General features: G+C 50.6%; 4 protein-coding genes across 21 annotated transcripts in view; 2 read left to right on the forward strand and 2 right to left on the reverse strand.

Annotated features, from left to right (window-relative positions):
• The window catches only part of SGF29 (SAGA complex associated factor 29), a 41,234-nt gene extending 26,758 nt beyond the window's left edge, over positions 1-14,476 (forward strand). For all 11 annotated transcript variants that reach the window (XM_069570863.1, XM_069570861.1, XM_069570859.1 and 8 more), the window contains 6 exons: positions 11,597-11,661; positions 12,636-12,765; positions 12,841-12,987; positions 13,213-13,248; positions 13,343-13,505; positions 14,274-14,476. In XM_069570863.1, coding sequence (XP_069426964.1) covers positions 11,597-11,661; positions 12,636-12,765; positions 12,841-12,987; positions 13,213-13,248; positions 13,343-13,505; positions 14,274-14,390 — 658 coding nt within the window. In that variant the 3' untranslated portion in view covers positions 14,391-14,476. The remainder of the gene's footprint in view (positions 1-11,596; positions 11,662-12,635; positions 12,766-12,840; positions 12,988-13,212; positions 13,249-13,342; positions 13,506-14,273) is intronic.
• Positions 14,477-14,629: 153 nt separating this feature from the next.
• LOC138429383 (sulfotransferase 1A1) lies at positions 14,630-19,428 on the reverse strand. Of its 7 annotated transcripts, none has more exons than XM_069570852.1 (10): positions 18,867-19,261; positions 18,412-18,774; positions 17,963-18,173; positions 16,905-17,089; positions 16,672-16,797; positions 16,486-16,583; positions 15,859-15,985; positions 15,663-15,757; positions 14,990-15,170; positions 14,630-14,866 (listed from the first exon to the last, which is right to left on the reverse strand). In XM_069570852.1, exons 4-10 carry the CDS (start codon positions 17,050-17,052, stop codon positions 14,754-14,756), a joined length of 888 nt encoding a protein of 295 aa, XP_069426953.1. In that variant the 5' UTR covers positions 17,053-17,089; positions 17,963-18,173; positions 18,412-18,774; positions 18,867-19,261; the 3' UTR covers positions 14,630-14,753. The 7 variants fall into 7 exon arrangements, with proteins under 7 accessions (XP_069426953.1, XP_069426954.1, XP_069426955.1 ...); XM_069570853.1 differs by having other exon boundaries at positions 16,905-17,085; positions 18,867-19,243; XM_069570854.1 differs by having other exon boundaries at positions 16,905-17,125; positions 18,412-19,428.
• SLX1A (SLX1 homolog A, structure-specific endonuclease subunit) lies at positions 19,298-24,677 on the reverse strand. 2 transcript variants are annotated; one of them, XM_069570871.1, is made up of 7 exons: positions 22,577-24,677; positions 22,198-22,474; positions 21,632-21,683; positions 21,150-21,488; positions 19,772-19,899; positions 19,510-19,597; positions 19,298-19,428 (listed from the first exon to the last, which is right to left on the reverse strand). In XM_069570871.1, the coding sequence occupies exons 2-7, from the start codon at positions 22,362-22,364 to the stop codon at positions 19,399-19,401; spliced, it is 804 nt and encodes a 267-aa protein (XP_069426972.1). In that variant the 5' UTR covers positions 22,365-22,474; positions 22,577-24,677; the 3' UTR covers positions 19,298-19,398. The 2 variants fall into 2 exon arrangements, with proteins under 2 accessions (XP_069426972.1, XP_069426971.1); XM_069570870.1 differs by having other exon boundaries at positions 22,198-24,657.
• Positions 20,951-23,500, forward strand: BOLA2B (bolA family member 2B). The gene is made up of 3 exons (XM_069570872.1): positions 20,951-22,869; positions 22,959-23,056; positions 23,358-23,500. The coding sequence occupies exons 1-3, from the start codon at positions 22,807-22,809 to the stop codon at positions 23,455-23,457; spliced, it is 261 nt and encodes an 86-aa protein (XP_069426973.1). The 5' UTR covers positions 20,951-22,806; the 3' UTR covers positions 23,458-23,500.
• Positions 24,678-25,280: the final 603 nt, after the last annotated feature.

Consider the following 25,280-nt stretch of genomic DNA (forward strand, 5'->3'; position numbering starts at 1 on the left):
GTTCATAAAAAGGAAGAGGGTCGTAATAGTTCCACCGTATGGAAAAACTAACGAAGGAAATGCATGCATTTTATCATATTTGTAAAAAGGGTCCTGACCAATTGAGTTGGTTTAGTATTAACCAGCCTTATAGAAAGGCAATGATGAACAACAATGACAGTCACCAAAGTTACAGTTTCAGACCCGATGCTGTGGGTAATACTTTGAAACCATCCTCGTGGCTCTAGCCCAGATAATTGATCAGCTAATTGTTCAGCTAAAGTTTCCAAATTAGTGGAAGAGGGCAGACGTTTAGAAAAGGTTTCAAAGATTTCCTTTTGCAGTAATTGTACATTCAGAGAGGCATTATCATGTACGTTTTGTAAATGAAATTTGATTTTTTCCCATTTGTAGGCACTATGATTGAAATGAACAGGAGTAACACAAAATTGAGTAGAATTCCAATCACATTTTAGTATCACTTGTTTTTGCAAATCTATTAATTGATCTCTGACCCATTTGATGGCTGTTTTTAGTTCCTGTATTTCCTCTTGAATATCCTCATCTACCTGAGCCTGAGTAGCCCACATATTATGAGCATCTTCAGTCCAATTTTGGATAACATTATGTGTTTGAATCGAGGTGTGTAAAGCAGCAACAGCAGCAGTGGTGCAAATAGCTGTTAACCCCAAAATGCCAAGAATCAGCCATCCAACGAATCGTTTAGATCGTTGGAGCAGTTTAGTAAGTAGTCTGGAAGCAAGTCCAGCCATGGGACCTTCTTCCCAGGGTTGTTGGAGGTTTATCGGTAACCACAAATTACGTCGAGATCGAAGAATCAAAAGGGAATCATTTCTTAAAGAAATAGAGGACTTAAGTATATAGTTTGCAATTAATACAAGTTACAGAACGTAAAGTCTTATTGAATTGTAAATTTCCTATGGCTATAACAAAAGGAAGTGGGACACAGGCCTGTATAAAATATGATTGATTATAGTGGAATAAATAGTTACTTTGACTACGACTGGTCCCTGTGAAATGTCCGGTCCCAAGTCCCAAGTTCTTTGGTGCTCGCAGCAAGTTTCCAAATGTCCCATTGTTCAGGCCCACTCTGTTTATCGAGAACGATCCTAGGACTAGGTGGGGCCAGTCCACCATCAAGCCAACTGAGAAGTCCTCTGTCATGGTGGTGCTCCATCGCAGTGTCATTAACCTTCCATGCCGCTTGAGCAGTGTGATCACACACAGTGCTGTTAACATCTGAGCAGTTAGATAACCACGTACCATGGGGTCCCCAATCAACAGTTATATGATTAGCCACAGACATTAATTTTCCTGATTTGGCTTGACATTTGTCCCAACAAACAGGAGTATATGTAAAGTTCTTATAAGTAAACCCTTTGCATAATGTTCTTTGTTCTTTCCCTAACTCTTTCCCTAAAGTCTCAGTAGTATAAACATGGTTCACAGACAAAGAAAAGGCAGTAAATAATCCAAACAACGTCCAAAAATCTTTTTTGGGAGGCAGGGCAAAAGCCCAAGTTTGTCGGCTAACGTTTATGCATAATTCTACTGGGCCCAGGCATGAAGGAAGGACTTCACAACCTAGAGAAATATTAGTTTTCATTCTTCGAAGGGTGTGAGGGTCCTTTAATGTTCCAGGGAGCAGGCATATGTATAGAGTCATTGGTTGAAATGATTGGTCCTCTCTCCGTCCATTCGACCACCTGTAGTAGAGGGGGGCTGGGTATGTAAGCCCAGTAAGTATGATTAGTTAGAGCTTGAACGGGGGAGGCACGGGCAAGCAGACTGAGCATTGCCAGGAGAATGTATTCAGGACTTCGAGGTATTCCCTGTTGAGAGACCAAATTTTCAGCTCAATTAGTAAGGGTTTTATTTGTCCCCAAGTGGGGAGATCATAAGGTTGATGCCACCAAGGGCGGTGCTTCCCGGAGAGCTTTAGAGCCGCCATGGCCGGTATTGGAATTTCTTCCTCCTGGGGCTTTTGTTGTTTCATCTCTATTTTGAAGGCCAGAGGCCCCCTTGGGTCGAATCTTCCAAAGAGGAAGCCATGTGAGTTCGTTGGATCCATCTGTGGAAATACAAGCATACCCCTTTCCCTGTAAGGTTAGTTTCCCAGATTTCCACTGTTTTGTTAACCCGTCTTCGTACCAAATGGACAGAGAAAGAGAAGTGTCCTTCAATTCCTCGAAATGCTTTTCTGCTCTTGTTAAGATATCTCCCTATGGTAAGTTTAAAAAATTTAAAACAAATAAAGCTGTATTAACAATAGTTATAGGTTTAGAAAATATCTTACGTTGGAATCTAGTAAAGTCTGCTTTAGATAAGGAAGACAGTAGTGTTCCTGTGTATTCCCCCTTTTTAAATTTTTTTATTTGCAACTTTAGTGTGTGATGTGCTCATTTGACTATGCCTTGTGCTTGTGGATTATACAGAATACCTGTAATATGTTTAATAGAAAAAGATTGTAAAAATTGTTTAAAGTGTCTAGAAATATAAGCAGGGCCATTGTCTTTTTATAGAACTAGGAGTTCCCATTACAGCAAAACAAGCTAATAAGTGAGTTGTAACGTGTTGTGTAGCCTCACCACAAAGAGGTGTGGCCCAAATAAAAGAAGAATTAGTGTCGATACAGACATGCAAGAAAGAAAATGGAGAAAGTTCAGGGCAATGAGTTACATCCATTTGCCATAGTTCATTAGGTTGCAAACTGCGAGGATTAATACCTTGTACAATGGGTTGAAGATGTAGGATCTACAAGTAGAGCAATTACTAATAATTTCTTTAGCCTGGCAGTATGCGATTTTCCATAGCTGGTGTAGGGAGCCAGCATTGTTATGCAACAGAGCATGCTTCTCCTCTGGAGTATCATGAGTCATGGGACCGGGAAGGCAAGAATGTGCTTGAATATGTGTAATATAAATGGGAGAATTGCGGTTTCTAACAACAGATTGTAGTTCGAAAAAGAGTTGTTGAATAATAGGCTGATTGGAGTTTATGGTGGAGGTTTCTGTATTTTGTAATACAAAAACTGAATATAGAGTCAGACTATATTAAGGGGGTAAGGATGTAGGCAAATAACTTGAATAAGAGCATATAATTCATTTTTGTTGAGCAGAATGAAATTTAGTATAAAAGACTTTATATTCCTTAAGAGACCAGAATGAAGCTTTGGCATTTTTAGTCCCATCTGTATTAAAAAAAACCTCAGCTTGTGGTATAGGCTGTGAGCTGATAATGTGGGAAATAATAAATTCAGTATTTTTGAAGAAATTCCACAGCTTACCAGAAGGATAATGAAATGAAATTTCTCCAAAATATTCCAGAAAAGCTATTTGGAAATCAGTAGAAGTCAGTAATGCTTTCTCAAATTGAGATTTATTGATAAGTACTACAATTTTATGAGGATCAGAGCCAATTAGAGTTTTAGTCCTATTTCTTCCATTGATAATGATTAGAGCAATTAAATCAAGGTAGGGTGTAAGTGACTTTAACCCTAAAATGGGTATAGATCCATTCTACTGGGTGTTCTTGTTGGGTAAGAAGTCCTGTGGGAGAATGAAGAGAGGGGAGTATAAATAATTTTAGAGGTAAATCTAGTTTTACTCGAGTAAGAAATTGTTTTTGTAATTTATTTTGCATTAAATAGAGTTCCTCTCGTGCCTCTTGAGAAAGTGAATGAGGGCTATTTAAATCAGGATCTCCTTTTAAAGTATTAAATTGAGTTGATAATTAGCAATGCCCAAAGAAGGTCTTGGAGAAGGCGATGGCACCCCACTCTAGTACTCTTGCCTGGACAATCCCATGGATGGAGGAGCCTGGTGGGCTGCAGTCCATGGGGTCGCGAAGAGTCGGACACGACTGAGCAACTTCACTTTCACTTTTCACTTTCATGCATTGGAGAAGGAAATGGCAACCCACTCCAGTGTTCTTGCCTGGAGAATCCCAGGGACGAGGGAGCCTGGTGGGCTGCCATCTATGGGGTTGCACAGAGTCGGACGTGACTGAAGCAACTTAGCAGCAGCAGCAGCAGCAAAGAAGGTCTAATCCAATTTATATCACCTAAGAGCCTTTGAGAATCATTTAAGGTTGATAATTTATCAGTACGGATCTGAGTTAGTTGAGGAGTAATACATTGTCTATTAACAACAAACCCCAAGCAATGGTAAGGTGTAGAGGTTTGAATTTTTTCAGGGGCAATGATTAATCCAGAGTTTTTTAAGCATAGTTGAGCTATATCAAACATATGTTGAGTTTCTGAGATAGATGGAGCCGAAAACAATATATTATCCATATAGTGAATAACAAGAAAGTTAGGAAATTGTTTTCTTACAGGCTCAAGGGCTTTAGCTACATAGGACTGACACATGGTGGGAGAATTCATCATCCCCTGTGGCAGTACAGTCCATTGGTACCGTTTATGAGGTCCGATATGATTAGGATAAGGGAGAGAGAAAGCGAATCTCTCTTGATCTAAAGGATGTAAAGGTATATTAAAAAAGCAAGCTTGTAAATCAATAATAATAATGTGCCAGTTTTGAGGAACAGTGGTAGGTGATGGGATTCCTGGTGCACCCATAGGTTTCATAGATACATTAAGTTTTCTAAGGTCTATTAGGAGACACCATTTGTTAGATTTCTTTTTTATAACAAAAGTAGAGTTCCAAGGAGAACAAGATTCCTCAATATGCTTTAATTCTAGTTGTGTATCTATAAGTTCCTTCAGTTCAGTCGCTCAGTTGTGTCCGACTCTGCGACCCCATGAATCGCAGCACGCCAGGCCTCCCTGTCCATCACCAACTTCCAGAGTTCACTCAGACTCATGTCCATCGAGTCCGTGATGCCATCCAGCCATCTTATCCTCTGTTGTCCTCTTCTCCTCCTGCCCCCAATCCTTCCTATCACCAGAGTTTTTTCCAATGAGTCAACTCTTCGCATGAGGTGGCCAAAGTACTAGAGTTTCAGCTTCAGCATCATTCCTTCCAAAGAAATCCCAGGGCTAATCTCCTTCAGAATGGACTGGTTGAATCTCCTTGCAGTCCAAGGGACTCTCAAGAGTCTTCTCCAACACCACAACTGTTGGAGCATCAATTCTTCGGCACTCAGCCTTCTTCACAGTCCAACTTTCACATCCATGCATGACCACAGGAAAAACCATAGCCTTGACTAGATGGACCTTAGTTGTGCTATCTAGGTTGGTCATAACTTTTCTTCCAAGGAGTAAGTGTCTTTTAGTTTCATGGCTGCAGTCACCATCTGCAGTGATTTGGGAGCCCCCAAAAATAAAGTCTGACACTGTTTCCCCATCTATTTGCCATGGAGTGATGGGACCGGATGCCATGATCTTTGTTTTCTGAATGTTGAGCTTTAAGCCAACTTTTTCACTCTCCACTTTCACTTTCATCAAGAGGCTTTTTAGTTCCTCTTCACTTTCTGCCATAAGGGTGGTTCCTTAGCCACCTGTAATTTCTCATTCTTAAGGGGCCACTGCTCTGTCCAAATAGGCTTGTCATTCTTCCAAGTTATTTTAATAATTGTATTGTTTCTTAAATGAGCAGTGGCCCCTAGGAAAAATGTGGAATGTATATCTGAGTTTGCCATTGCATAAGTAAGTCCCTTCCTATTAGATTAGGGGGTGCATCTATCACATAAGGTCTTAATGTTGCAGGTTGGCTTTCTGGTCCCTCACATGGGTAAATTTGAGTACTCTGATAAATTGGTTTGAGAAATCCCTGCAGTTAGGCAAATTTTTTTACAGGCCAGGATTTGGGCCATAAATGTTTGGAAATACTAGTAATATCAGATCCAGTGTCGAGGAGACCAGAAAATCTTTTGCCATTAATTTTGATATTTATAGTCGGTCGGGCAAATTCAGATACTAATGATGTCCAAAAGGACTGTTTTTGATCTGTACTGCCCAATCCACCTGTCCGTACATCATTAGAGGAGTTAATAGAAATGTAAAAGAAGTAATTGAGCAATTTTATCCCCCTTTTTGAATTGCTGTAAAATCTGAGATGACATCATAATTTGAATTTCTCCTTTATAATCTGAATCAATGACCCCAGGGTGAACAGTAATTCCTTTAGAAGTCAAACTAGATCAGCCAAGTAAAAGACCAAAGGTTTGTGGGGGGAGATTTTTGGAGGTTTTTTAGTAGCTTTCTTAGGGCAGTCCCTTTTTAAATGGTTCTTATCTCCACATGTAAAGCATCCTTCATTTCCCTTTCTTAAGGCAGCAACCATTGTTTCAGCTAGCATTTGCATCTTTTGAGTTTCTGATCCTAGATTGCAACAAGCCTTCACATAATCCTTTTGACATTCCTGATTTGCATTGTCATAAGCAAGTAATTTCTCTAGTTGGCCTTTGGCTTCTTCTCCAATTACAGTACGGGAAATAGCAGTTTCGAAGCTAGCTAAACTATCAGCATACATTTCATTAGGTCCTTGCAATATTTTAGTGTAGCTACCTGTAGGCTCCCTTGAGGAGTAACTTGATCCCAAGCTTCAAGGGCCACTGTTTTTAATTGTTCATGTAACAAAGGAGGGCACTGTATTTGAGCTTCTGTAGTGTCAAATTGTCCTGTACCAGATAGCATCTCAAATCCCATGGACGGAGGAGCCTGGTGGGCTGCAGTCCAAGGGGTCGCTAAGAGTTGGGCACGACTGAGCGACTTCACTTTCACTTTTCATTTTCATACATTGGAGAAGGAAATGGCAACCCACTCCAGTGTTCTTGGCCTGGAAAACCCCAGGGACGGGGAGCCTGATGGGCTGCCGTCTATGGGGTCGCACAGAATCGGACACGACTGCAGCAACTTAGCAGCAGCAGCAGCGTCAAATTGTCCTGTACCAGTTAGCATCTCAAAAGTAATTTGATTTTGGGGAGTACCAGCTCAAGCCTTTCTGTTAGCCTGGTCTCTGGCTTTATCATGAAACCACATTATCCACTGAAGATATTCTCCTGGTTTAGGGAGAGCTTTTAATTTGTTGCATGTGATAAAAGTTAATACCCTCATATTGAGCGTCAGGATTTCTAAAAACTGGAAAGGCGGAGAAACCATCGGCTTCAGAGACTTGTAAAGCCAGCAATTCAGAAAGCCTCTGTCATGAAGGAGAGTGAGTAGGTAGCAAATTTTACAATTAATAGTATGTGGTAAAAACTTACTATTGTTATTTAGAAAGGTCTTGTCAGTTTTAATGTCAAAAGGTGTCTTAGGGGAGTTATTGCCAGAATCATTAGGTTCTAGCAAGGGAGAGACTTTGGGATTTGTGCCCGCTGGCAGGGGAGGAGTGCTTGGAGCAACCAGGGCAGGGCTTATAGGAAAACTCTGAAATATTTTATGTTCTAATTGGGCCTTTTGTAAGGTTTCATCATCTAATTCATATTCATGTAATAAGTGTTCTGCCTGTTGCTGAATATCAGGAGGGCTAGAATTTACCTTGAAATGGCAGAATCACAGCTTTAATGAGAGCCCATAGGGGCCAGAAATCTATCAGAATATTTTTTCCCTGTCTGGCGGCTTGTTCAACATTCTCTTTGACCTGGTGCGAAATTTCTAAATCAAAACTACCTTCATCAGGGAACCAAGGGCTACATTCAACCACTGTCTGAAGGCAAGCCTCTATTTGCTGGCACGAAACTGAAAGTCCCTGAACTTTTAATAAGTGATGAAGTAAAGTAGAAAAGTGATGGGGCTTTCCAGCCGTTTGTCCCACGTCTTAGTACTTACCCACCTCAATAGGTCACTCCGTCCGAATCTGCCACGTGTATCAGGTCCCTGTTCTGGGCGCCACTTGTTGAGGTCCTTTAATGGACTGGAACCTGGTGGTCTGGAGTCGACGATAAGAAAAAGACTTAGTAAAGTAAAAGAGAGAAAGAGGCTGATGTTCCTTGGTTTATGCAGAAAACCAATAAAGCCCTTGATACGGGGCTTGCACTGCTTCACGTAGGCACAGGGTGCCCTCTCACGAGGGTCTTGCAAGCCTGGGCAAGAAAGTGAGCTCAGCGGGCTTCTGCGCTCCAGAGAATTAGCCTGAGAGAGAGGAAGAAAGGGAGAGAAACAGAAAGAAAGACACGGGGACCCAAGCTCTCTCTGATGGAACAAGCGTGTTTTATTCAACATAGTGTGGGTATATATACTGTCTTACAAGGTAGCTTTGTTCAGCAAAGATAAAGATCAAAAGTCCAGACTTACAAATTATCAAGGAAACATAAGGCAATCCATATCAAAGAGAGAGGGTTGTAAATAATGACTTTTACCAAATGGTTCATAAAAAGGAAGAGGGTCGTAAATAGTTACTTCTCACTGTATGGAAAAACTAACGAAGGAAATGCATGCATTCCTTAGCCCTGGGAGCGGTTTGCCACTCCTCTTAATTCCTGAATATTCAGGAATTAATAAGGAACAGAGGATTCACGACAGATCCAAAACAGCACACAGGAAGCCTCCTGTCAACTGCTTCCTGACAGTCTCTATCCATCATAGGATGTGTCCGCTGGGAAGCTGGAGGGAAGGTATAGTCCCTTCTCAGGCCTGACAGGGTCATACGCAGACACAGACCAGTTACAGGGGGGCAGAGAAGCCATGTGCCTGAAAGTCTAGAGTCTATTGAGTTTATCCTCCCACTAGGCCTGGGGCTGAGGGAGACCCCACAGCCAGCGCCGCTGCTAGGTGTATGTGGCCGCTTCTTCTGTATGTGGCCAGAGGGTGGGCAGCTCCCGGGCAGTTCCATCTGTGCAGCACCCCTTGGCTTATTAGCTGCTTTCTGTCTGCCTCTGCAAGCACAATTCCAACTATCTCAGCAAGAGAGAAGAAAGCCCACAAGGAATTTTAACTCATTTTCTTTTTAAAAGTTCACTCTAATCAAATAATTACTGTGAACTGGTATGCAGCAGTACTGGATTACTTTAAAGAGCCCACACTGGTTAGGCCCTTACTAATGGTTGGGGAGGGAAGTTAGGGCTCAGGGTTCTTGGCTGAGGACCCTTCAAAGGATCAGCCAGCAAGAGGCCTTTCCTCCACTATCCCAGGGGAAGCAAGCCTCTTGGGGTGGATCTTCCCTGATGGGTGCTGACAGGCTGGCAGGCTGGCAGGCTGCCTGCTAGAAGGTACAGACCCATGCTTTGCTGGGTGGTCATTCTGATTGATCTTTCTGGTTGGAGAGGCAGAAATTTCAGTTCCAGAAAACTGCTCTTGAAATAGTAAAGGATCTTAAAACATTGTTTCCTCAGACCTCCCCAGTGGAATTTCAGTAACTTTGTTGTGGTTCAGTAGCTAAGTTGTATGACACTTTGCAGACCCCCATGGACTGCAGTAATGTTACATTCCTTTCCTTGGAGATTCATAATGCAAATTAAAGTGGTAAAGGCTATGCCACGTTCTGCAACAATTTCTTTAACTCAGTATTTCACAAACTTACCTGCCAGTGGAGTACATTTACACACTAGTTCTCAAGTCTGGCTGCGCCCAGAGGTTCTGATTTAACTAGGGTGGAATTCTTGCACTGGTATTAACTTTTTATATGATCTGCTGATGCTGCTAAGTCGCTTCAGTCATGTCCGACTCTGTGCGACCCCATAGATGGCAGCCCACCAGGCTCTGCTGTCCCTGGGATTCTCCAGGCAAGAACACTGGAGTGGGTTGCCATTTCCTTCTCCAATGCATGAAAGTGAAAAGTGAAAGTGAAGTCGCTCAGTCGTGTCCGACTCTTTGCGACCCCATGGACTGCAGCCTACCAGGCTCCTCCATCCATGGGATTTTCCAGGCAAGAGTACTCTATCAGACTTATGTAATGATCAGACTTATGTAAATCTGTATATGATCAGACTTATGTAAATATATATTTACCACATTCTCTTTTATTGTTCTCTGTATAGTCAAAAAATTTTTTTCTGAACCTTGTATGTTGCACACACCATGCCTGATGCCTCTTGACCTCTAAACACATCAGTCAGCATGTGGTTTTCAAAAGGACATTCTTAAACAACCATAGCACATTTCTCAAAATTATGATATTACGCTGATATAAAACTATTAACTGAGCTACAGGTCTTATTTAAATGACCTTGATAGCAAAAGAACAGAATATTTTCCTAGCACGGATTAGTTTTCCCATCTCTTTAGTCTCTCATTGTGGAACGGTTCCCAGGCTATCTCTGCTTTTTGTGACTTTTACATTCTGAAAATGATAAGCCAGTGTAGAATCTCCCTCAGTTGGGTTTGTCTGCTGTTTCCTCACAATTAGATTCAGGTTTTACACTTCTGGAAGTGATGTCCTCCGCGTTCATATTAGAAGGCAAAACTCTCACTGGTAAAGGTGGGCTCTTCCATATTTCTCCTCAAGTTAGGGCTATTTTCATTGTGTAATTGACAGGTATCTTAGATACTTTGAGACTATGTACATAGCCCATTTCACATCAGACTCCCCTACCCCCTACTAGTTTTGGCATCTGCTGAGGATTCTTAAAACAATTAGGATTCTTTTTAAAAAGCTCCCCAGAGCATTCTGCTGTCCATCTAGGGCTGAGAACCACACCATCAGTACCTCACAGAAAATAATTTGGGACGTAACTACGTAAAAGGATGTCCTCCCAACAGGCCCAGAAGCAGTGATCAGACTTTCCAAGTTCCCTTTGGCCTCCTGGAGCTTACTCCTCTGCCTGGTTGCCCTGTGTCCCAGTGCTCACTCACAACCCCATGGTGGGTCTGGCCGAGTGGTCCCTGTTCTGACGCCAGCCACACTGAGCTTCGATGCTCTGAGCCTGCGGCAAGATGTTCATCCCTCGCTGCTTCTGTTTGCCCAGTTCCCTCTGCCGAGGCTGCCCCTTGCCCAGCCTTCTGGCCTTTGCCTGACAGGTCCTCAAGAGTCACACCCTCTGGGACACCTTCTGTGACCCTACTATGCTGTGTTCTCGTGGGTCTCATGCTGAACCAAGGCCTTCCTTAACACGTGGGTTTTTACTAAAGGTTTGCTAGAGCAGTGGGCCAGAGAATAAATGACCTGAAGTGGATTCAGCACTGCTCACTGTTGTTGAACTACTCTTTGGGGGAGGTCCCCCATACTCTGGGATGAAGAAGTCTTTTTCCAGCGAGGACTGGTGTGCACTTCTGCTAGGTATCTTGGGTCCCGGCCACTCTGGAGCCCCCATAATTGAACTCCAGGGGCTTCCAGGGGGTGAGGACAAGTTCCCGCCACCCCTGGCCCTGCTGTGGGCCGAGACCCCATAGCCCTGCAGAGTGTCTCCTCTTACATGTGTGACTAGGGCAGACTGCGAACCCTAACTTCTGTCCTCCGAAATCTCAACTGTTAGAGGCTGCCGGCACCCCAGCAGCCCTTCCGCAGCGTTTGTGTGGTGCCCTCAGGCAAAGGGAGCCCTCCACTTCGCTTACCAGCCCTCTTAGGTTGTTTATCCTACTACTTCCTCCCATCTCATCCGCTCTTTTGTGCTTTTAAGAATAAAAAGTACACACTTAGAGTTGATGGTTTCCAGCAGCAGGCTTGGTCCGAGCTGGCCAGCCTGCTGTACCGAGAAACGGAAGTCCGTGCTTTGTGCTTCACACAGACCTCTTCTCTCCCTTCTCCCCCCACCTCAGCATCCTTCGGAAAGCCCTAGATAAGATTGCAGAAATCAAGTCTCTGTTGGAAGAGAGGCGGATTGGTGAGTTAGAGACTGCCCTGTGGAGTGATGGTTCCTGAGAGCGACAGTCGGTCTCCCTGTGGGGGCGCCTGTGACTTCAGTCCAGTGGGATCGTCCAGGGGCTTCTGACGGAGCAGGAGCAGCCTGGGGCTGGGAAGGGAATGGGGATGGTCCCCAGTGCTCCCTGCAGACCACGCTGATTCCCCTGCTCTGTCTACTGTCGGGGGCACTCACTCCCCACTCCCTTCACTACTGCCACTCCCTTTTCTTTCTTTTTTAAATCCACACCCTCAGCCATGAAAGCGCAGAGTTCTAACCACTGAACTGCCAGGGAATTCTCCCCGCTCCCATTTCTTGCTCTGAAGAGAACCTGGCTGTGTTTTGAGAGCTGCACCTTGGGTGTCTTGAAACCAGCCTTCCGCATGGAGTTATGAGGCGCTGGCTTCCAGATCCCTCAGGCTCCCAGGGCCTTCCCAAGTCTCTTGCCCCAGTGAACCCACAGTCCACACCTCCTCATCCATCAAAAATTCTGTCACGCCACCAGCTGGGTTTGTTATGAGGTGGCTGGGTGTGTTGAACCATGCCCGAGGAGATAGGGGTCTGTCCACATATGAGTTGGTTTTTAAAAATTTTTTGTTGTTGAACTACAACATATGTTAATAGGAAAGAACACAGATGTGAACACACAACTTGCTGAAACTTTTCACTAACTGAACAAAATGTTCCTGGCACCCAGATCAAGAACTAGAACATGACCACTCCCCCACAACCCCAGCTTCTGCCCTTTCCTGTTCCTTCCCCTTAGGGTATCCACCTCTCCATCTGTCAGTCTGGGTGGTCTCGCTGCGGGCATCTAGAGGAAGGGGCAGGATGGCACATGGGCCCTTGGTGCTCACTCAGGCCAGGGTGCTGCAGGCTGAGCTCTGACGGGCCAGTGTGGGAGGGCTGGGGTGGGCACCCTATCTGATGTCTTGAGGGCTTTCTCTCTCCCACAGCGGCCAAGATCGCGGGCCTGTACAATGACTCTGAGCCTCCTCGGAAGACCATGCGCAGGGGGGTGCTCATGACCCTGCTGCAGCAGTCAGCCATGACCCTGCCCCTGTGGATCGGGAAGCCTGGTGACAAGTGAGGGCAGGCCCTGGGTATGGTAGGGGCTGGCAAGGCGGGGGCTATGACTGAACATTTTAATTCCGCCCTCAGGCCCCCACCCCTCTGCGGGGCCATTCCGGCTTCTGGGGACTACGTGGCCAAACCTGGAGACAAGGTGGCTGCCCGGGTGAAGGCTGTGGACGGGGATGAGCAGTGGATCCTGGCTGAGGTGGTCAGTTACAGCCACGCCACCAACAAGTGAGTGGTCCCCCAGCCCCGTGGGCTGCTCTCCCGTCACCATAGCTGCATGGGCTACACACTCACCCATCTGCAGGCTGGGAGAAAAGTTACACCCCTGGGTGCCTGTGGGGACCAGGGGACTGCTTCCCCTCCCTGCCCTCCTCTCCCTTCCTCACGACTCCCCGACTTGGACTGTGACCCCGACCCTTTTTGCATCTAGCCCTTTCTTTTGTCCACCCGCAGGTACGAGGTAGACGACATTGATGAAGAGGGCAAAGAGTGAGTGTGCTGGTGGGGAGGGGGGGCCATGGAAGCCTGGGGGCGGCCAACCTGCGGGGACAGGGCCCCCACCTGACCTCAGCCCCACCCCCAGGAGACATACCCTGAGCCGCCGGCGGATCATCCCACTGCCTCAGTGGAAGGCCAACCCGGAGACGGACCCCGAAGCTTTATTCCAGAAGGAGCAGCTTGTGCTGGCCCTGTATCCCCAGACCACCTGCTTCTACCGTGCCCTGATCCACACACCCCCACAACGGGTAAGGCAGCCCCCACAGGAGAGCCATCCCTAATATCAGGGCCAGGTGGCCAGATGGCTCCTGGAGTCACCTTCCTACCTCCTTCCCCTCTTGTCCTCATCTCACAGCCTCTCTGAGCTCAGAGGGCCCTGCAAGTTGCTCTGTCTTCTGCGTAATCTGCCCTCCAGCCCTGCCTTCTGGGGCAGCACTGGCCCACCCTCCTCTTTCCGAGCTTCAGAGCCTTAGCGAGCCCTGAGCTGAATGGACGTGATGCGTACACTAGTCTAACCTCCTCTTTGCATTGAGATGGGACGCTCCATGCCCAGGGCCTGTCTTGGAGCCCTTAACTCCAGCCCCACTGCCTTTTCCTCAGCTGAACCGCTTCCTGTCATGCTCTTGACCACATTGCTGCTGCTGATCACCTGATGAAAGAGTTTGAAGGCTATTCTTGCCTCTTCCTCCGGGATCCTTGCTGTTGCCCTCTAGGTTGTCCTTGATCCCTTTAACCCAGGCTCCCTGGTACCACACCCTCCAGTTACGGCCCACCCATGTAGGTGGTGGTCTCCTTGCTCTTCATCCCTTACCCTTGGCCTTTTGTTACTGGGGAAGGAGTTCTGTAGTAACAGGGACTGTGTTCACACATCTCCACTTATGAGTGACTATGAGGACAGGCGCATCTGGGGGGCCACGAGCCAGAGGTTCCTGTCACTAAGCTTAGTGGTGGTGCTGTCGGGCGGGGGGCTCACCTGGAGCTCTCTGACCAGTCCCTCCTGTCTGCCTCTGCTGCAGCCCCAGGATGACTATTCCGTCCTTTTTGAAGACACCTCCTATGCAGACGGTTACTCCCCTCCCCTCAATGTAGCCCAGCGGTACGTGGTGGCTTGTAAGGAGCCCAAGAAAAAGTGAAGTGGCCTAGTAGACTCACAATCAGCTGACACCCTCAAAGGGGGACACACAAGATTTTGTGATCAAATAAATATTCTTCCTCCTTGTCCATGTCTCCTGGGTTTTGCTTTTCCAGACCCTTCTCTCCCTCCCCACTAGGGCGAGCTAGAGGCCACCAGGGGAGATGGCCTCATTGGGTCCCAGTGGGCATCTACCCTTCTAGCTCAGGTTTGTTCTTTGCTCCCAACAGAGGCTCTCTGTTTAACACACATCAGATTTTATTTCTGAAGCCATGACTGGGCTTGTTTCACACGCCTCCAGATGCATCTGATTTTTTTCCTGAAGCCATGGCTGGGCTTGTTTCACACGCCTCCAGAGGACCATTCACAGCTCCCAGCGGAAGCGGAGCTTGCAGCCCGCCATCTTCTCAGCATAGTGGGCTTCAAAGAGCTCATTCTGGGCCACAGTGAAGGTGGATTTCCAATCGCCAGTGATGCCTGGGGAGAGATGGCAGGAAGGAGGTCCCGGGCACAGAGGTGGCCCCAAATGGCCAAAGGGCAGCTCCATTTGAGGCTCCCCCCTCCCCAAATGCCCACGCTCGCCCCTGGGGTGGCTCTCACCTTTCCTCATGAAGGCAGAGATGCTGTGGTCCATGATTTCAGTGGGTATGGTGCTGTAGTTGGTCATGGGGTTCTTCTTCATCTCTTTGAAAGACGTCTGCTGGATGATGCGATCCACAGTCTCCTCCGGCAGGGAGTGCCCCACAAACTCCAGGATCTTCTGAATCTCCCTTTTGGGGTCCTGGAGCAGTGGAGAGGCTCTTCAGTGGAGGTTTGGATTACTTGCTGAGCAGAAAAGGGAGGCAGGCGCCTTTCTAACCCTGGGTGGGGGCATCTGGCCACTTCTGCCTAGAGACCTCAGGCCCTGTTCCTTGACTCTGGTCCTCTTTCCCAGGGGCAGGTGTGACTGCCTTCTACCCTATGATCCTTTATCACAGAGGTCTGGCTCCTTTTGGCTGAGAGGAGGGACAGTCCCCTTTCATAACGGTGGTCCCAGAAGCAGCACTGGCAGTACAGAGCAGATGAATGTCTGCACGTGTTGCTGACCCGGGCATTAGGAGATAAAGGGCTGCACAGGGCGCTGCCGCAGAGGGGACACTCCTCCTCTTCAGTCCTGGGCAGGGGATCCAGGAGGGCTGGTCTGTGGGCTGCCATAGGGGAGGGTGCTGAGTGGGCCTCAGCAGGGCCCTGTGAGGTGTGTGGCACGGAGGGAACTAGAAGCTGGTGGTCTCACCTCCTTTATGTCTTCGTAGAAGAGGTAGAGAACAGGGTGGGTGTGACTCAGCTCCCACCACTCCCGCACGTGCTGGTACCAGGACCCGTAGCACACTGGGGAGAGGGCAGATGGCCGGACACAGAGGTTGGCATGAATTGTAGCTGGTGCCCCTTGGCTCCAGCCCGCCCCCTCCCTCCTCCAGAGTCAGCCTCACCTTCCCCGGCCATGAACTTCTCCAGGAAGCTGTCCCAGGGGCCAGGGTCAGGGTGCACCTTGGCCATGCGATAGAAGTGGTAATACGAGACGGCCACATCCTTGGCGTTGCGGGCGATGTAGATCATCTGGAGGGGCAGGCAACCCCCAGCCCCAGCATCGTCACCACGTGGCATGCCAGGCACTAGGTGCCCCACCCTTATGGCCTCCTTGCCAGGGAGCTTCTCTCAGTTTGGCAAAAGGAGAAGCAGGTAAAGGCTGACTCGCCTGCAGTCCTGGGGTGCAGGCAAGATCCCACTGGGACCTGAACCCTGCTCTGATGCTGAACTCTGGGCTAGTTCCTGAAACTTATTTTATACTAATCTAATCCCCTCAACGCCACTCTGTCTGGATTTGGAACAAGGCATGCCAGCCCCTCCTCCACAGGCCTGTGAGCACCCAGACTCTGCACAGAGGAGTCTCGTTTTCACCAGATACTTGACCCCACTAGAGCATCAGGCAGATGCGCCCCTCACCCAGTCCTTCTTAAGATGAGACCAGGCTGGAGGAAGTGAGACCTTCCCAGAAGGCAGGGCCAAAGCTGGGATGGCCCTAGCAGCCTCCTTCTCTGGCTCCCTCTGCCATTCACCTTGACTTTCTGATCCAGCAGGGTCTTCGGAAGCAGGGCCAGGGGCAAGTGTGTCTTGAGGAGCCGTGGGGCTGGTGTATCTTTCAGAACCTCAACACCTAAGCCGTAGGTAGGGCAAGATCCATGAGCTGGAGCCCCAGTCAAACCTCCCTCCTCTCTGCTTGCCCCCAACACCCCGCCACACACCTGTGGGAACCCCAGGGGCCTTGAACTCAAGGAAGGGCACCCGCATGAAGACAGGGGCTCTCTGACACTTCTCCAGGTCACCCTCCTGGTAGATCAGGTCCAGGATCTCGCTCACCCAGGTGGTGCCTGGTGGGTGGGAATGGAAGGGGGATGAGCAGGGCTGAGGCCATGCCCCTCCCAGCCCAAGGTGGGGACTGCAGCCCAACGGAGGCCTGGGTATCCCCATCACTTACCAGACTTGGGGTAGGTGCTGATGAGCAAGTCATCAGGCCAGGCTTCAAAGCTCTGCAGTGGCCCCAGGGCCTCTGCAAAGTACTTGATGAGAGGGATGCCCTTCACATACTTTGCTGGAGGGCGGGAGGTATCCTGGATCAGTTCCATGCTGTCTCCTCAGGGGCGCCGGGAGGTGGCCTCCTTCCTTGAACAATATGTCAATGGTGCCAGCTGTTGAATTCTTGAAGTAAAGAACCCAAGGCTAAGGGAGCCTGAGCCACTTGCCCGAGCTCTCAGAGCTAGCTCACAGTGTGGTGGGGTGGGGATTCAAAGCCAGATCCTGTGTTCCTGCAGTGGGTCACAACTCAGGCTACAGTTTCATTTGCCTGCAGAGCTTTTAAATCAATTAAATCACTCTCTGGAGATGGGACCCTGATAGCAGTTTTTTGGAAGCTCTCCAGGGGATTTCAATGTGCACTTGAGAAAACCTCTAGGGCCTGCCTGTCTGAACTTCCGGCCAGCCCCCAGCTTGCTTTGTCTTCTCCCTTCTGCTATATGCCTAATTCTGATGGGCTCCTCCCTCTGTTTCCCCCTTGAGCTCCCCTGGGCCCAAAACTCCCAAAGGCCAGCTGGGCCTGAGATCTAGCTTGCCCAACCAGCCCCTCCCAGTTGGAGAAAAACACAGCAAATTGAGCAACTGTTTAGGGGGTCAGAGTTTTGCATGTGAATGAGCAAAACTGATGACTCAGCAGAGAAAAAGAAGGGCGAGGAAAAGAGGGATTCAAGCCAGGCTGGAGACTGAGTTGAGCACTCCTAGCGGAAAGGGCACCCACTCCAGTGTTCTTGCCTGGAAATCCCAGGGACGGGGGAGCCTGGTGGGCTGTCATCTATGGGGTCGCACAGAGTCAGACACAACTGAAGCGACTTAGCAGCAGCAGCAGAAAGCAGCAGCAGCTGGGGAAAGGGCGGGATGTGAGAAGTGGGAGCAGAGAGATCAAGTGACCGGATTGGAGCCAGAGCCAGCAGCAGCGAGAGGTGAGCGGGATCCAGCCCTGCTGCCCCCCAACCTCGCTCTCACCTGATCTTTCTGGATCTTGGCCTTGTGACCCTGCCTGTGTCTGCGTGGGGCTTAGAACAGGCGCAGTGTGGTGAGTGCAGGACTTCTCTCAGAGCTGCAAGCTTTGTAATTCTCAAGTGGGAGGGGCCTGGCGCCAGCACTGGGACTTGGCTGTCCTCCAGGAAGGAGAGGGTGAAGTTCCCTCCTCAGCTGGAACCCAGCTTAGCCTGGCCTGAAAACCCAAGATGTGGGTTTAGTGTGTAGAAAACAGAGAGCTGAAACTAGATGAAAGGGTGCGATAGTTTTTCAGGTTTTTTTTTTTTTTTTTTTTTGGTGTTTTGAGCTGGAATCCTGGCTCCTAACCTGCCCTCTAGACTCCACCTCTGTCGAGAGGGCCAAGAGACAGCTTTTTCTAACGTGCCTGGTCTAGAAAGGGTAGGGGAGAGGAGGGGAAACGTGGGGGCACTCACCGTTCTGCCGGCTCCAGGCCAAGTTTGAAGATGCCAAGGATTCAGGTAGAAGGGAGCCCGCAGGCCCCCAGCAGCCTGAACATTCCAGGAACTTCTGGCTCTGACCACAGGGCGAGTCCAGAGTCCAGAGGGATGTACGTGGGCAGGGTGACGGGGTTTGGGGTGGAGCCACGCAAGCAAGCTCTTTTTGAGGCAGCGTAGGATAGGAAAAAGCCAGAACACTTGCGTCAAATAACGCTGGGAGTGTGCCCCTGCTCCATGACTCCCATAGGGAGCTCCAAGAACAGCGTGGAGCCTCATTTATGGTTGGTAAAGCAACAGCCCCCAGAAGGTGCTTTTCTTTCTCTGGGTTTGAACGAGGCTCTGCAGACAGAGACAAGGAGTTGGGGCTTCGAGAGTCACAGGACCCCGTTGGGGGAGAGCACCCTCCTCTCCTCCTTGGCCTTTGTTCTTACTCTTTTGATTAAAGTCCAGAGTCTTCCCTGCTGGCTCAGACAGTAAAGAACCCACCTGCAATGCAGGAGAACCAGGTTCAATCCCTGAGTTGGGAAGATCCCCTGGAGAAGGAAATGGCAATCCACTCCAGTATTCTTGCCCGGGAAAAGTGATGGACAGAGGAGCCTGGCGGTCTACAGTCCATGGGGTTGCAAGAGTCAGATACAACTTAGCGACTAAACCACCAGCACCACCAGAGTCAAGCTGGGCACTGGAGCTGAGTGGGCTCTGAGTAAGTCTCCTAAGCCCTCAAAGGACAGTATGACTTCAGAGGCTGGTCCATGCTGCGGCCAGCAGCCCCTCCCCGTTCCCTTATCCTCTTCAGGCCCCAGTTACCATCAGGGTTTCTGCCTCCTACCCATGCTCCCCACCCCTGGCAAACACCAGCAGGTACCCTGAACTCAGACTTTTTATTGTATTCAAGTAAAAACTGGCCAGAGCCACAGAGGGTGGCAACAGAAAGGAGTGGGTAGAGGTTGAGGATGCTGGGAATCAGGTCTTGAGCATGTCAGTCCAGTGCTCCTGTGGAGACAAGAGGGTTGGTGAAAGGCAGCCCAGGAGACAGGGTGGGATAGAAAGGCTGGGGTCCAAGCCACCTCTTACCTCTTCTAATTCTGAGTCCTCCTCGTCCTCCTCAGTGCCCATCCGGCACAGCCGGATCAGGTCTCCCCACAGCAGTGAGTTCTTACAGCTACCAGGGGGTATGGTTGATAGGAAACAGAGTCAGGATCACAAGCCTCCTCCAGGCCAGGACCTGGGTGCCAAGAGAAGGCCTTGGCTACCCCAGGCCTGGACTTGGGCAATGGGCACCCCCTTCCCACCTCCCTCGAGTTAAACCAGCCTGGGGCAAGGATGTGGGACTCACCCAGGGCATGCGCCCTCTAGAGGCAGAAGCTGCCCTGGTTCCTCCTGCAGGAACTCCTCTGCCAGGCAGATCACATGGGCCCTTAGGGAACAGCCAGGGTGCGGGCAACATAGGGGGCTGTCTTCATCCTGCAGGAGGTGGCAGGCAGGTAAGAGAGAGAACGGGGAGTAATCATGTAGCTAACAACGGACCACACACTGTTCCAAGGGCTTGACATAAAAAACCTTATGAAGCATGTGCTACTATTATTTGCATTTATGCAAAAGAATCCACCTGCAATGTGGGTTTGATCCCTGGGTTGGGAAGATCCCCTGGAGGAGGGCATGGCAGCCCACTCCAGTAGTCTCGCCTGGAGAATCCCCATGGACGGAGGAGCCTGGCGGGCTACAGTCCACAGGGGCGCAAAGAGTCGGACACGCTGAGCAACTAAACACAGCACATAGGTAAGGAAACTGAGGCACTGAGAGGCTAAAATACTGGTCCACAGGGACTAAGCTGGCCAGTTTTCTCTGAGTGCTAGCAGTGATTATGTAACAGCATGGCTAGGGCAGCCAGACCTAGAGTTCCTTACAGGTTGAGAGATCTCAGACAGGTCACTTAATCCTTGAATGGCAAGAATTCAACTTACACTTACTGAGAGCTCAGTAGAAGCCAGACACATCATCTCAGTTAATTTAGTAAATATTTATTGGCCACTTGCTCTGCACCAGACCCTGTTCTACAGTAGTGAAAAGGAACTAAATGCCCCTGTGGAGTTTAATATGGGGGTGGGGGTGGGAAAGACTGATAATAAGGTAAATAAAACATACAATATGTCAGACAATAACAGGCGTTAAAGGAAGCCAGGGAGATGTACAAGAAAGAGAGGCAATTTTAGATGGAGAGCCAAGGAAGAGTTGACCGGAGGAGAGGTGGCATTTTCTTAAGATGGAGGGTCTAGGGAAGAATCTTCCAGTTCAAGGGGAAGGGCAAAGACCCTGAGGAGGCCCTGGCCTTGAGGAATAGCCACAAGCACTATTCCCATTGTAGAAACGGGAGCAGACTTCCCAGGTGGTCCAGTAGTTAAGAACCCGCCTGCTAGGGCAGGGGACACAGGTTCGATCGCTCGTCTGGAAAATCCCACACGCCTGGGGAGCCCGAACTTGTGCTCCACAAGAGAAGCCATGGCAATGAGAAGCCCGGGCGGCAAGCAGAGATTAGCCCCCGCTCTGAGCAACTAGAGAAAGCCCATGGACAGAAAAGAAGACCGAGGGCAGACAAAAGCACACACACAAAAAAAGGATAGAGATGGGGGTAGAGTGCCCAAAAGGTGTCAGTGAACGGCCCTGTCATTTGATTCTAAGTCCTCTGAACCGTAAACTGCCCTGACCCGTCTTACCTGGAGCGCGCGTGCGCACAGGGTGCACCGCGCGTCGACGTCTTGCTGCGGCTTGCATCCCGTGTCGTCGGAAGGACCTGCTTGACTCCTCGGGGCTGGGGCCCGGGGCGGCGGAGGCCCGAAGGCCAGTGGCATGTGAGGTGGCGGCGGTGGGCAGAGGTCCTGGCGGAAGTCAGCGCGCAGCCAGCGCAGGGTGAGCGGAAGGCGCGCCCAGGGCGGCGCGCGCAGCATGTGCGCCAGGACGCGCAGGTGGAAGGCGAAGGTGGCTTCTCCGCGCAGGCGCCGACCCACGTGCGTCAAGCGGCGCGAGGCCTGTGGGTGTTGCCAGGCCCACTCGAACTGCAGGCGAGGGGGTACAGAGCTTCAGGATCAGCTGAGGAAGGGGTCCACGGGGGGGAGGGGGTCACCTGGGGAAGGGGGCACCCCGGGGAGGGCCCTGAGCCCCAGCCCTGGTCCTCCCGCTGCCCCCAACTCCTTTTTACCCTAAGGGCGGCCACTGCAGAGGGGAAGCCGTGTACGATGAGCACCATCTCCCTAGGGAAGAGAAGGAGGGCACGCGACCCGTGAGCCCCCCGCCCCACTCCGTGTCAAACCGGATCCCCTGGCCTACCGGAGAGTGGAGTCACATCGGCTTCACCCCTAGCCCACGAGGCCCTGCCCCCTTCGTGGTGATATAGCCAGCCCCTCGCACCTGCTAACCTCAGGCCCCACCTCTAGTCACAGGTGCTTAACAGCCCTCCTCAGTTCCTCTCCCTTCCAGGCTTTCTCTATTCCAACCCAGTCTTGTTCACCAAACTCCCTGTCACTGACCAAACCTCGATCAGTCCCCTTCCCACCCAACCCCGTCTTCTGAGACCCAGGCCCAAACAGGGCTCCTCCTCTGCGGCGATAGGCCCGCCCCCGTCACTCCCGCCCGGCCCCGCCCCCTCGCGGGCCCCGCCCACTGCCACAGGCTTGGCTCCACCCCTCTCAGCCGGCCTCTCCCTCGCCGGCCCCCGCCTTCTCCTTGAAGTCCTCCTCCTGCTCACAGTGACCCGCCTTTTCTTACCACGGCCCGCGCCCACTGGTCCGCCAGGCTCCGCCTTTTTTGCGGCCCCCGTTGTGCTGCTGCACCCGACGAGCAGGGTTGACGGTGAACCCCACGTAGACGCGGCCCCGGTGCCGAGGGTTCAGACAGTAGAGCAGGTAGACCCCGAAGAAGCATCCGGGGCCCATCGCCAATTTGGGGGTCGATTGTTGTGGCTTGTGACCCGAGGAGGGCTGGGCTGCCAGGGCCGCAAGATGCTTGTCTCAGAGAAAGCGCCTGGGAGCTATCCCGAGGTACCCTAGAAGTCACAACAATGCAAACTCGTGCACCCTCTCCTAGTTGGAGCTAGGGTGTCCAAACCAGCGCACAGAACCCGGGTTGCTGTTCAGGCGGCGGGTACCGATTAGAGTCCGCTGGAGCCTTATGCAGACTCTGACAGGAGCGGAAACCGAAGGCAGTTGGAAAACTGGGCTTGGGATAGGGCGGAAGTGCTGAGTTTATGGACGTCTTAGTAAGGGCGGAAGTAGATGCCTCAGCGGAAGTGGTGCCAGTAAGGGCGGAAGCAGTGTGGCTGGGGTCAGAGCTGGGGTTCCATCCCCGGTGGGCTGCCGCCCTCGCTGGGCTGCCACAATGGAACTCAGTGCCGAGTACCTCCGGGAGAAGCTGCAGCGGGACCTGGAAGCGGAGCACGTGGTGAGTTGAGCGGCCTGGGCTCGTCCAACGAGGGGAACAGGGCTTCTGGGGGGCGGACTTGGCACCATCCACGCCATTCTGCCCCGTAGGAAGTGGAGGACACGACTCCCAACCGTTGCGCGTCCAGCTTCCGAGTCCTCGTGGTGTCGGCCAAGTTCGAGGGGAAACCGCTGCTTCAGAGACACCGGTGAGATTCCGGGAACACCTTCTTCAGCGCGGCCCCAGCTCTGGGACCACATCCCGGGCCGCTTCCTGAAACCTTAACTCTCCCTCCCATCCATGCGGCCCCACCACAGACCACCACCCCAGAGATCCCGCCTTCGTGGCCCCAGCATCAAATACTGAGACTTAAGCCCTCTACCTCTCTTGTTCCCAGGTCCCGGGGACTACAACCTGGGGGACCCCTCCAGTCTCCCGGCAGACCCTAGCTTCCGGGACTGCGACCCAGGCGCCAGCCTGCCCCATTTCTAACCCCATCTCTCTCCCAGGCTTGTGAACACTTGCCTAGCAGAAGAGCTCCTGCACATTCACGCTTTTGAGCAGAAAACCCTGACCCCAGAGCAGTGGGCCCGTGAGCAGCAGAAATAAGGGACCCGGACCTGCACACGCATTAAATTATGGATCAGGGCCAGCTCCTGTGTCAGCGTGTTGTGTGTATGGGAGGTGTGCAGAGGCTGGGGCTAGGGCCTGGCTTCTCCCTACCCTCCACTCTCCATTGTTTTACTTTGGGCAAGTTCCTGTCCACACATAGGCCTCTGTGTCCCCACTTATAAAGTGAAACGTCTGTCTTTAAAGTCCCTTCCGGGGTGGGCCTTTCTGGACTCCTTGGGTACTTCCAATACTCACCCAACCCCTGATTCTTTGACCATTTCTGGGCGTTCTGTTCAGTCCTCTTTCAAAATACACAGATGAGGAAGTGCTCAAGGTTTCAGGACCCTGGGCAACTTGCAAACCTCTTCTTCTTCCCAGTATATCACCCCAATGTCAAAGCATGATAGAGGATTCCACACACCCCCTACAAGTCCTCCACAGCCTCAGGAACCTGGTCCTCCAGCAGGGGCTTCCCAGCACCTGGAATTCTGGTGTTTTCTGGCCCCTGGAGAAGGTCCAGTGACCCTTTGGTCCTGGGCTTGATGTGGCCACAGCTGTCCCCGGAGTGAGGTTTTTCTGGAATGGAGAGGTGGGCTGGGCATAGGGGTAGGGTTACAGCAGGAAAATAAGGTCACCAGAGCCACACAATTGGGGCAGGTGATGCCCTGGTGTCAACACGGGTGACAGGGTTGCCTAGGCCTTACACAGACAAGGTCTCAAGACCCAAGAGGAATAGCAAGTGTCCTAATTGGGGCCAGGGCTCTTTGGGGGAGAGAAATTGTGGGTTTCAACCATCCCACCCACCCTGTTCCTCTGTTTTCAAGGCCAGTTTCTTGGCCCCTAAATTACTGTCGCACACACACACACACACACACACACACACACCCCACCCCCCCACCCCCCACCACCTCTCTCTCTTGTTTCTCTAGCTCCTCAGAGGGAGCTAGGAGTTATGGTGAGTAGGGGCTAACCTTTCTGAGTTCCAGGGATCCTTTCCTGAGCTTTTTTTTTTTCAGTTTCCCTGGACCACAAGAACTAGCAACTACTCACAAGTCTGCTTCACTGGGAGGGCCCAACATCGCAGTGTGTGTGTGTGTGTGTGTGTGTGTGTTGGTAGGGTGGGGGTTGGGGGGGCTAGGCTCAGGCTCCAGCTCCAGATGGTCTGCTTCTCTCTATGCCACACCCCTGACTGGATCCACCCCCACCCCTCCATGTTCACAGAGCTGTGGCAGAATCCCTCCCCTTTCTATAGATGAGCAACGGAGGCCTGGAGAAAAGGGACTTGCCCAGGGTCACATGGCTTACATAGAGATTGAGGCTCAAGTGGGCAGACAGGGGCATTTGTATGACAAGCCCAAGGGGAGTATGGGTTCACATGGGACATTTCCTCCTTGCTGGTTCCTGCACGATGCACGAAGCCCTGCTGTGGCCAGGACACCCATCCTCAATAGCCCTGTGTCCCAGCTCAGGGAATCACCTGGAAAGTTGGCCATCAAAAACCTACTTCCAACCCCCCTTCCCCCAACCCCCTCCCCACTCCTTGCCAGTACAGGTCCCTCTTATAGAGGCCAGGCCCAGGCAGAAGCCACCAACACAGCTTAAGCGGCAGCTGCACGGGGCAGGAAAGGCTCTGAACTGGATGGGAAGACTGTGTCGTGACTCAGGATCTGCCCTCTCCTGCTCTGCCCCTCAGTTTCCTCACTTGTAAACTAAGGTCGGGCCCACTATTTTGGTTCTAAGCTTCCTCCCTACAAAGAACCCCTTATTTTGATCCCTTGGGCCTCCAGCTTGACAGCTGTCATGTAAGCGCTGGTTGCTTC

This window comes from Ovis canadensis, chromosome 24 (assembly GCF_042477335.2).
Source record: "Ovis canadensis isolate MfBH-ARS-UI-01 breed Bighorn chromosome 24, ARS-UI_OviCan_v2, whole genome shotgun sequence".
Classification (NCBI taxonomy): domain Eukaryota; kingdom Metazoa; phylum Chordata; class Mammalia; order Artiodactyla; family Bovidae; genus Ovis; species Ovis canadensis.